The sequence below is a fragment of the Hyposmocoma kahamanoa genome, unplaced genomic scaffold (genome assembly GCF_003589595.1).
Source record: "Hyposmocoma kahamanoa isolate Upper Pololo Valley unplaced genomic scaffold, ASM358959v1 93, whole genome shotgun sequence".
Lineage (NCBI taxonomy): Eukaryota > Metazoa > Arthropoda > Insecta > Lepidoptera > Cosmopterigidae > Hyposmocoma > Hyposmocoma kahamanoa.
Window position 1 is genome coordinate 14,272,776 of NW_020654810.1, and position 12,366 is coordinate 14,285,141.

The 12,366-nt window shown below is 36.1% G+C and overlaps 1 protein-coding gene across 1 annotated transcript; it reads left to right on the top strand.

Moving 5' to 3' along the window:
- Positions 1 to 3,459: 3,459 nt before the first annotated feature.
- LOC113237247 lies at positions 3,460 to 8,769 on the top strand. The gene is made up of 6 exons (XM_026473622.1): positions 3,460 to 3,503; positions 3,598 to 3,794; positions 4,112 to 4,216; positions 4,495 to 4,692; positions 5,107 to 8,555; positions 8,652 to 8,769. Exons 1-6 carry the CDS (start codon positions 3,460 to 3,462, stop codon positions 8,661 to 8,663), a joined length of 4,005 nt encoding a protein of 1,334 aa, XP_026329407.1. The 3' UTR covers positions 8,664 to 8,769.
- Positions 8,770 to 12,366: the final 3,597 nt, after the last annotated feature.

The following is a 12,366-nucleotide window of genomic DNA, read 5'->3' on the forward strand; positions in this document are numbered from 1 at the left end:
GCTCCGATACACGTAGAACATTTATTAATTTTTTTCAACATATTTATTGGTAGATAGAAACCACTCAAACTCATCTCCCAAATTTTTTTTTTTCAATTCAATTCAATTCATTTATTCATTCGTTATTACAGGTACATGATATAGATCGTAATAATAATTTCATGGAATCTCTGCAATAAGCCAAAGTGGCATACGAAGTCATTTAAATAAAAATGTAATGTCAAAATAAAAATAAAAGAAAAATGGATACAATGTCAAAAAACTAATAATAATTAAGAAGTCTAAAAATATTAATAACTAAATGGTACCCAACTGTCAGCATTTACCTATTCTAAGAAACTGTCATTAAAATATTCTTCTATGCTATAGTAACACTTGTCAATTAATAATTGTTTTAATACATGCTTGAATTGCATTCCACTAAGGTTTTTTATTGCGTCTGGAATTTTATTAAATATTTTGGGTGCCATATCAACAACGCTATTTTTGTATTGGGAAGTTTTACATATATTTCTTCGGACCATATATTTCCGGTACGAAATAAGTGCGCTTGTGAACTTAACTTTTTCTGGAAATTCACTCAAGTTCGTCTTAACAAAGATACATGCCTCAAAGATGTACAGACATGGGAAGGTTAATAACACAGACTAGTTAATAATTTTAGGTCACGGATCTACTTGTCTACAGTTATCTGTGGTCACGGAAAATTGATCGGCAACTGTCAGTGTATTTAATGTTGCATATGGCTCTGACACATCGCTTTTGGGCTCTAAATATAGTTTTTTCTGTAGGTAGAGTTACCCCAGAAAATCACACCATACCTAAGGACAGATCCAACAAAGCCGCGGTAAGCCACAGTTCGGAGATCCGCAGTTTTCGACAATTTGTAGAGTGCATAGCTAAGCGTGTATAGTTTTGCACAGACCTGTTGCGAGTGAGTTTTAAACGACATGTCCCTATCTACAGTTATACCTAAAAACTTTGGTACATTTACTTTTTCTATAACATTGTCACCACATTTAACTTTTAGGTCAGGTACAGTCACTCTCTGATTAAAAAACATAATTTTAGTTTTATTTGTGTTGACTTTAGGTTGTTATTATTTATCAAGAATAGAGTTTATCTCGTTTAGATAATAATTGTGGTCGCCGTTTGTGTTTTCAATAATTACGGTGCTATCATCAGCAAATAGTATCATTGGATAACCACAGCTGCTGGGCATGTCATTTATATACGTTGGGAATAGAAGAGGTCCCAATATGCTACCTTGCGGAACACTATGCTCTACAACTCTACACCTCGATTTGTACTGCTTAACCCAACCGCTGTCGATACATACTTGACTTAGCTCTGTGTACACAGAGCTGTCTGTTGTGAAGATATGATTCAATTAGGTTCAGAGCAACTCCTATTACTCCGTAATTATTTAATTTTTCTAGCAAGACTTTATGCTCTACATAATCAAACGCCCTGGACATGTCCATGAATACTGCACAGGTAGGAATTCTTTGGTCTAGTTTCGTTACAGCCCTACGTGTTAAGTCATAAATTGCTTTATTTGTTGACATATTTTTTCTAAATCCTTTTTGCTCAGTGATAATAATATTGTGCTTTTCTAGGAACGAGTATAAATTGTAATGTATAACTTTTTCAAAAATTTTGGAAAATAATTTTGTACACGGGCATAAGTTTTGCAAACTTTAAACTGTCAGGAAAAACTCCCGAGGACCCGGGACTCAAGTTAATTATGTGACATAATGGTAGAGCAATGGAATTAGCCACATATTTTACAGGTATTGTGCAAATATCGTCATAACCTACACTATACGTATTTTTTAAAGATAATATAATTTTTAAAATGTCATTAGGTATAGATGGATAAATAAATATTGAATTCGGATTTATTTTAACATTTATGGAATTACTATGGTCACTGTTATTGGAGGCTATTTGGTCTAAGAAGTAGTTGTTTTTGTCTATTTGGTTAAAATTAAAATGTTTGATCGCATTTAGGAGCGACTATAAAACGCTTATTCGCCCTACCCGATTTCAAGGGTGAGCCTGCCACTCTTAAGCCCTCAATACATGTTGGCTGGCAGAGACTAGGCGAGTGAAGGCCAATATCAATGTGTAGACAGCCGATTTTATTAGCTAGCCGAGTGAAGACGAGCGCCAACGTGAATAGGGCTCACTTGGCGTGGCTTTTCACAACTCGCCGTCACTCGCGACCACTCGTCTCACTTCGAAGCGGTGTCGGCTTTTCTGCACAAATCAAAGGTGCTCGCCTGCGCTTTGCCAATGGTGTATACCATTGACCTACCAATGTATACACATATTTGTCCGCCCGCTTATATATTATTCGGTTGACGTCGGTCACGGTAATACGTGCAAAATATCGCTCAGTAAAAAAAAGACATTTTCAAGTTTTTGGAGTCCTATCAGTTTCATCTGTTGTTTGGAACCCCAAAGACCTTCTTCTATGGTCATCTTAACTTGTTCTATTTTTATGGATACTTAACATTCCACACCTTATTTTTGTCTTTTCTTTTTTACAACTTTATTGCGTTATACACTAACGTATTATAATAATTATAGGCGCTCATTAGATAAACAGCAGCAGTTGCAATAACTTCTACGTCGGCGTCGTCCATATTGTTGCCGTGCACAATGAAAAGTTACAACGGCCAACAAGGGCAGCTCCACAGAACTCGTCTAATCAATTTGCCTAAGCTCGCATTGGCCTAGGCTCAGCCAACGAACAGCTGTGGGCGATCGGAGCGGGGGCTTCGTTCGCCAGTAAGTTAGGCAGCCGCGAGGAGGACGACGGGGCGGTGTGACCTGCTTCGTCATGAGGAGAGGAGGGGGAGGACGTAGCTCCTCCTAGGTGCTGGGAGGGTTCCGGTGCGCAACCCAGATCCTTCGCACTAGAGCACCCGAGAAGGCCACCGTGAGTTTTAGCCGGTATAAGTATAGGCATAACCTCCCGCTGCCCACGCGGGGAGAGGTATCCTAGGAGGATTTCCCCAAAAGGCTCGGCCAACATGTAGACGGTAGAACTACTAGCCTTTATCAATTTGTCTACGCTTGCGTTGGTCTAGACTCGTCCACCATGTATAGCGGGCTTTAGGGTCGCAGCATACGTAACGTGAATTTTCCCGTCCCGATTACGATACGTGATTATTGATCATATCGTTATATACAATACATAAAACAGTATTCAAGTATACACGACGGAAACGGGAGGCGTCGTGAAAAAATGCCAGGATGGAAAAAACAAAGCAAAAAAATCCCTAAATTGATGACATGACGTAACACTTGACATTTCATTTGTCAATGTCAAAATGACAGTTTGTGTCAAGTTTATGACTAAGTGACTGAAAAGCTTCGCGTTTTCATTGGGAATAAAAAATAACAAACCTAAATAAAAAAGAATTAATAAATCACAATAACGGAGACCCAATGGAAACTACTACAACTGGAACCACCAAAGGTCGTACGCCAAGGTAGTAAATTTCACATATTCATATCTTGGTTTGGACAAATACAGATATTTCCACTACGTTTTATTATTTCTTGTGTTATTTTAACATCTTTCAGTCGCTGTCGAGAATGGGAGCGCAATAGGCGGAACAAATTCAACGATGCCATTACCAGACTAGGCAAAATAGTTAAGCAAATAAATAGATCAAATGATTTATCTAAAGATGCAGAAAATGTTCAATATCCCAAGGTAGAAATAATTGAGAAAGCTATTACTTGCTTGACTAGTTGTCTGCAAGTGAAAACTCAACTTGGTAAGTATTGGAATGTGTACACATTATAGTGGCTTAACAGTAGAATAACTGACATGACGGAGCCATATCCATGCAAAACTTGACTTGTGAAACTTAAAACTTTGAAAAATGAAAGTTTTAAGTTTCACAAGTCAAGTTTTGCATGGATATGGCTCCGTCATTTTGCGACGATTCCGCCAACGTCAATGTTGGAATATTCAGTGTGATGATGGAACAAATAGCTGGTTATTGAAACAATTTAGCAGATAAGAGCTATGGAAAGTAATATATATCTCTAAAGACTACCTATCAATTTATAATTAATAATTTTCTTGCAGAAGCTGACATATTAGCATTGCAGGTTAAAATAGATACTAAAGAAAATAATGGAAAAAGAGATGCATCCACTCAAGTTTTCATCGGTTTCAATAAGAAGAAAAAAAGTAAGTTTGAGATTTATTTTACTTAAAATACTGAAGTTTTTGCTTGCTATATTGCAATGCGCCGTACTCATCTTGCCTAACTACAAGAACAACAACATGATAGACAATTAGTCCACTTTCATTTATGCAATTGAAACTTGCACTTAAAGTTTTTATTATTTCTGAAGGTGTCTGTTAGAAAGTGAATCTATAACAAAAAAATGGAATTCAATGTTTATCATATATTTGATACCCTGTAATACCAAATAAGTAGTCAATTATGTAATTATTTGTTACAGATAGCAAATATGTAAAGGTGGTTATGCTTAAAAAGTCTGAACGTAATGCATTAAAAGAAAAGCCATTATTAACAACAAATGTCACAGTTGAGTCAAAAGTGGAATGTTCCAGAACAGCAACAAACCATATTGTGAAGACTGCAGCACCACAGAAATTTCCTATACTATTACCTAAATCTAATGCAAATGACAAAAAGGGTGAGTATTATGAATTTTTGAAACTATGACTTGAAATAACACTGGCATAAGTTTTGCACATACATATTTCATAAAATGAAATGTTCTTAGACTGAAGTTTTTAAACTTCAAAAGTTTAAAAACTTCAGTCTTAGATCATTTTATTATTTGCTACTTCAAATGGTATTTTTTAAATTCTACTACTTTTTGTAAGGCAGATTATCTAAGAAGGATTCATGCATCTTGGAATTCATGCATGCATGCAACAAAAGTTGTTGTGTATGATGTCAGTAATATAGTCCTGCGAGGTTCTCAGTATCTTAATAATAACCCTGTATAAGTATTTGTTCACATCATTATTAACAATATGTACATAATAATATTTGCATTTAAATAATAATATTTTTTGCTACAATAAGTTTTGTATTATTTCAGGTCCAGAGAACACATTTGTCGTACTGCCCGCAGCCCCATACATTTTCCCACAAAGACCTTTTATACTACCAACTGTACCTCCAGCGTTTGTGTTAGTAGATTCAAACCTCCAAACATTAAATAAATCTCCCTTTCCCATAGTTAATAGAATCAATGGGGATGTTACTAAAACCACTATGGTTAACATTTTACCTATATCAGCCTACTCCCGACCATTATCAGCTACAAGAAATAGAAAAAATAATACTAAAAGTAAATTAGACAATCTCAAAAGAACTAACAAAAAACCTAAACAATCCACAAAAATTACTAAAGAACATCTTGTTAACGAGGAACCTACAAAATCAAATGACCTACCTACTAAAGAAACAGCTAAAGAGCAGAATGACCTAATTCCTACAGATAACTCGAAAACCAAGGAAAAAGAAATTACAAAAAATACATGTAATAAAGACAAAAATAGCGTTAGTAATAGTGAGTACACGAAGCTAGAAAATAAGCATAATACATCTATTGATAAAGATGTTAGTATGAAACAAGCTGACGCTCTTAATGTGACTAAACCTGCAGAAATCCTAAACATACCAAAAAGAACAGACCATTCTAAAATTACTGAATCATCTGCAGTTAACAAGACACTCCCAGTGTCAACTCCCTCGACCATTATTGAAAAAGATAATGACACTAAAATTATTCAGGAAAAATTAAAAGATACCAACAAAACATTAGGTAAAGACTCGGTAAATAAAGACAAAGAAAATAAACTTTCGCATATTTTGGACACAGCATTGTGCGAAAACACGGTCGACGGTGGAAACGCCCGTCTGGAATTGGCGGAAGAATTTTTAGCTGCTTCACCGACGGCCGCGTTTTTGATGTCTTTCCCGTTGGTCAGCGGAAATAGAGCCGACAGTCCCGCTGAAGATCCGCATACACACCCGCAAGTTACTTCTAAAGACAGTCACACAAGAAGGCATGAAGTAGCTTCTCAAACTATTAATTATTATGAGAAAACTAATACGAATGATAGCAAACCCAAATCAACGTGTAAAGCAGTAACAACTTCCTCAACTATGCATCATAGTAAACAAAATGAGCATCAAAAATATACAGACAACCACGTAGTTAGTAAGCAAGCCGAAGCCAAGCATTCCAACAATGTAGTGACTACGACGTCGAATGAAAATCCATTTCTAAATTTATCAATGTCATCTCTGATACCACCAACTTGCACTTTATCAGATTCATCGTACGCTTTAGATTTCGATTGCACAATAAGCAAGACTATACCCAGTCAAACTACTAGCTACGTGAACAGCAGTAACCTATTCTACAAAAGCGACCCATTTAGCACAGTTAAAAATACTATTTATAGCACCAGCAGCATTTCTTCAGGACACGAATTTAATAGTTTTGGCCTATATCCATGTGCAATGGAAAAGTATGCGTCAAAAACGAAATCTGATTATCCAAATGTTGAAGATAATCTTATGAAAATTGGGTCATCCAGATTGACATACGACATTGATTTGGGTTGGTCACATAAAGGTTTCGATTTTGTGAACTGCACAAGTGCTCCCAATGCTTTTTCAAAAGAAAATATTTTGAATACAACAAGCACGTCTTACTCATCTTCTTATAACCCGTTCAATCCAGAATTTCACATACCTTTAGTGTCGACTTCTGGCAAAAAAGACGCCTCAACAAATAAAGCGAGCTCTTCATTTGCGGAAACATTTACAAGTTTCTATTCTCAACCTACCAGTTTGTGGTCTGAAGACATGAGTTACTATAACAACAGCAACAATTCAAAAGCAGCCAAATCTCATCATTATCTACCAGTAGATCACTCGCTAAATAACAAAGTTAATAATTCAAAAATATACGAAACTAAGCAAATGTCTAATGTAAGTGAAAGTATTATTAAAACGACGAATGTTGCAGCTCCTCAGCAAGTTGCAGAGAAGTATACGAAAAAGTCACCAACAAAAATGCATATAAATTGGATGACATCTGAAGTCAGACCTATGCAAAGTCAATGTAATCCGCCACACTTAGATACTAAGGAAGTGCAAAAACATTCTTATAGTCAATTAGATCATACCTCAAAGAAAGTAGATCCAAATGAGGGCAATTACTTTCCAATATCTATGCACAATTTTTCGTCGCAAATTACTCAAGATGAACTACAAATATGGCCTTCAGCGAGGCCTGCGGGAACAACAGAAATAACTATGGAACCACCACCTATCAACTTGCCCACACTAGTCGGTGACTTAGCGTTAGGACCCCACGACAAAAAGAAAACCGACATATCAAGCAGGAGTGGCCTTCAAACGGACTTACAAAATTGCAGTAACTCTTTCTTCGTAACTCAGTTAATGAATCGAACGACAGATAATAGTTTACCATCGCGTTATCAAGGGTCTGAAATCGAAATCTCCAAATCCGTACCAGTCAAACAAAACTCTACTCAAACCACTACCGAATTAAATCACAAAACAATGTCTCGCATTGAAAGTCATATTTCACAGCCTTATTACGTTTTTCACGAAGGCAAATCAAATTCTTACGAAACGATGAGTCAGTATCCTCAGACTAAAGCAAAGCCGAATAAGCCCGACAAAAGTTCTAAAGTGCAAAAGAATAGTTACTCTGCTGAAGCCTTAATACGAGGTGGTACGTGCAATCAAAAACTTCCGGACACCAACTCATCAAAGTTTGCAATGCCTGCACAAAAATATTCTGATTTCAATACGGCTCAAGATAGCGTAGCCCAAGTGTCACACTTTCCACCAATTTTGGATTATTCTGATAACAGCAGCTATACAGGTCAACAGTTTTCTGCAACGACGTTGTATAATTCTACAACAAACACAATTTCCAATTCCTTTTATACGAACTTTATGCCTGGCTCTAGCAATTTGATGTCTGGAAATTATACAAGTGGTCCCTTTTCTGGTGATTTCATAGATTATAACCAAACAACAGAATGTAATTATTCGAACCACAAATATGAAGAACTGAAAATGAGAAATAATTCTTCATTTAACCCAGAAAAAGTGCCATCTAATTACAAGGGCTCGAGAAGAGAGTCCGCCACAAAACACAAATTGGAATGTGCTAAAAAAGATTCTAACAAAAAATACCAAACTAAAAGGGCAAAACTAAATACCGAAGTGGAAGATTGGAATGAATCTGCTCATTTACTATGGCAGAATAAAACACCAACTAAAAAGCATCACAATTTAATGTCGGAGGATATACCTTTTCCCAACTACGTTAGTAACCAGATGCCAGGGCAGTATCAACCTGACTACTTTAACAGTCATCTGATGCCGTCTAATATGCAGTCGATGGGCCACAATGTGGACCGCTCTCTTGCTAGCTTCCCTGCTACCTCACGTGCTAACTTCAACCTCAGCACCATTTTTCCCGAAATTACTATGGTAAGTTAACACCAGATTGATATCTTATTATAATGAAATTAAAGTACGTATTGTGAATTGAAACACAATTTTAACAAAATGTATTACTTGTTTCAGAAAGTGCAATAATATTAAAAGTGTTTTAGATCTGGTTGATACACCACTGCTCCGTCTATGAATAATCCATATTTATTTAAATATACATAAATCGAAGGTTACATTTAAGTACCTGTAATAATAAATATTTTTTTTATATATAAATGATACTTTTAATGTGAAATTCACTCCATTTCATAAATAGCTCTCCTGTCTATTACGGTCGGCTTCTTTAGTGCAAACATTATATTATTATAATCGACTATACTTCCGTGGCTGAGCTGCGGTTTAACGTCGCCTCTCGTTCAAGATATTTTTCGAATGTATGTAAGAGCTTGTTAAAATAGTCGTAAATAGATGTCCTAGAAATGAAGTTAAGTCGTCGACTAAATATTGTTCTTCAGATTCTGAAAAAATATTAGCGTTGTAAAACTTGTTTGTGGTAATTATTTAAAACCTGAGTTGAGTGTGCTATCTATTCCTTGTTAATAATTAATTATATGAGTTTGAAATAACAAGATAAAGTGGAAAATAAATTCCTTTAATTCGTAGTTATATATAAAGAATCCCGTCTCATGACTGCTTAGTAATGCACTTGGTTTTACAGAGAAACCCAATATTCTCTTATTCTCTTTATTTTGATTCTAAATCACCTATATTTCTCAAATATTTAAGACGTTATAAGTCTCAATTCTCTTATATGTAAGTCAACATTTTACAGTTACAATAATTCAAATAAAATTCGTTAATCACTCCCTCAAAGCACCTCAATTTTTTTACCATTATTCTGCAAAGTTCCATTTATTGGTAATTCAAGTGTCGCGGCGTCAGGATGAGATAATTATGTATCTGCTTGACACTTTGGGATTATAATAATACATTTTTTTTTAAACTATGACTGTATAAATATTGTCCCGTAAAACCTGGCAAGTGTTTTCATTCTTCCTAAGTTTATTTCTGAAAGTTTGAAAGACTGAACAAATAAAGAATAAGCTAATTTAAAAAGTTAATACTCAATGCCTTATCAGCAGCAACAAGCCGTAGCCAGATTTCCAATATTTTATAAATCACCATCAAATTTTTTAGAACTGAGGCTTATTAAGTCCTCGTTGAACGGGCCTATAGGCATCTTTCAGGAGTGAAGATAACGGCGTGATTAATGATTATGACCATATTTCTTCCCTGTTTCAACTTTTTAAATGAATTTGGGCGATAACGACGACGATAAAAGCTTTATTTATCAATCGAGTTTCAATACATTCAAACTATGAAGCTCTCGAAAATGTTCTGAAGTTATTTTTACGAATATACCTACTCATAAACACAATTTCTTGTTTCAAATATTTTCAATGCGAGATCGTTATTCGCTCCAATGTTATGAAGGAAATTTGATTAGGTACATAGGCCGCACTATAAGTTTCCGGAACTGGCCACTTACATAAACAATATTTAAAAAGTAATTACAACATTTGAAAATGGAACTCTTTGTCTGTAGAATACAGTTTGTTTCATCTGACTGTCACTTGTTTTTACATTAGAAATTGGTTGTCTACATCACCATGGATTTAAGTTGTGAAAATTTTCGTAGTATGATTTTCTTCGACTTTAAGCGCAATTTAATAACTCAGCGGAGCTTCGCTCGGCTTCAAGCTGATTTGGCGATAAAGCACCATGCAAGACGACTATTTATAGCTGGTTTGCAGAATTCTAACGCGGTCGTGTGAATCTCAGTGATGAATTTCGTGATGGTCGCCCGTCCAGTACTTTGAACAACGAAAACACCGATGCTGTGCACCGTATGATCAAAACACACAGGCGTGTGATATACCATGAGATTCGGGCATCGTTAGGCATAGGTATGAATCAAATACAATCAAACATTTGGGTATGAAAAAGCTGTGCCCTCTGTAGGTCCCACACAATTTGACTGAGGCTCAAAAAACGGATCGCATCACTTGGTGCAATGCCACGCTTACCAGATTCAACGAAGGGGCGTCAAATTTGGTTGGGACATAGTAACAGGTGACGAAACATGGATTTATAGTCACGATCCCAAAACAAAGCAGCAATCGAGCGTATGGGTCTTTCGAGATGAGCCGAAGCCAACTAAAGCGGCGCGCGTGCAAAGTTCTTCTACGAGGATGATTGCTTCTTTTTTTTTAAAACTGGACACCTTTTTTTTTTTTTTTAAAAACAAACTGGACACCTGGCTACTGTTGTTTTGGAGAATCGTATCGTGAATAGTGATTGGTACACGACCATTTGTTTACCGGAAGTTATTGACAAACTCCGTAAAAATTACCGTAAACGCCGTATCATCTTGCACCATGATAATGCCAGTTCTCACACGGCCAGACAAACAAATGAATTTTTGAAGGTGAACAACGTTGATCTTATGAGCCATCACGCGTACAGTCCCGACCTTGCGACTTTTAATTATTTCCAAAAATTAAGAACCAGTGACGCGGTCAACGATTTTCATCACTTGAAAACGCTGTCGAAGAGTATGAAAAATTTGTTTCAGAGATTGTCACGGAGGTTTTGTATGAAAAAGTGCATTAACGCTAACGGAGAATATTTTGATAAACAATAAATTCATTTCTGACCATTTATTACATTCTCACGTATATTGTTTGTCGCATCAACCAATCTAATTTCGTGTCTTGTTTTCTTTGAACTTACGTTGTAGGTATTTTGGAATCTTAGATAATAGTAGTAGAAACTCTGTATTCCTTTGAGTCGTATTCCAGAACTCTACTCGATGCTCAAGTCAGGATTTGAGCAGACTTGAGTATGTTTTCAAGCACTGAAAATACGACCCTAATGGCAAGGACTTCAGTTTGATTTTCAGTGCTCACTGCAATACTCACGTCCTGACTTGAGCATTGAGTAGAGTTCTAGAATACGACCCCTTTTGTCACATCCTTTATGGCAGCCTTTCCCAAAGTGGGCGATAACGCTGCAGGCCTGAAGGGCGGCGGTAAGAGACCCAGAAAAAAAATGGGGGCGTTGTGTAGAGGCTTAGGGGGAGATTTGTAATTTCATTTAGGAAGACTCTTAGACACCGACTGAGCTCTCAACTCTGGACTACAACTTGTGAACATCAACTAATATTAATTAAGAGATTACTCAAACTAACTCGGTTCGATATTTCTCTCCGTGTAGTTCATATATGTCCTGTTTTATTGAATAAATAAAATAAAAATAATGTCAATCAGCCGCTCCTTTTCGAAATGAAAGTAGACACAAACAAACAAATAAAAAGGCAACAGACACAGTTTCGCATTTTAATAGTTATTAGTATTCCTAGATAGGTAATTTTCGTAGATAACAGACCGCGGGCAGTCAGTTGTATCTATAGACTGGTTCATAGAATACTTGTTGAGTACAATTGAGCGTCGAATGAGATAAATGAGTTTATGCATGTTTGTCTTATTCCTATCGGTGCGTGCTGCTTATGCATATGCCTATATAAACAACGTAATATTTATTTTATTTTCATTTGCGGTTTCGCGCTTAATAGATAAACAGTACTTAAGTTCAACACTTACCTACGTATTTCTCAAAACAACACACACAACACAAAACAATGTCGGAAGTAAAAAAGAAGAGACGGCAATACTGTGCGGAATATATTAAATTCGGATTCATTGAAAATCTCACAAACCCATCGTCGCCTTTGTGCCTTCTATGTCTAAAAACTTTTTCCAATGAAGCAATGAAGCCTTCAAGACTG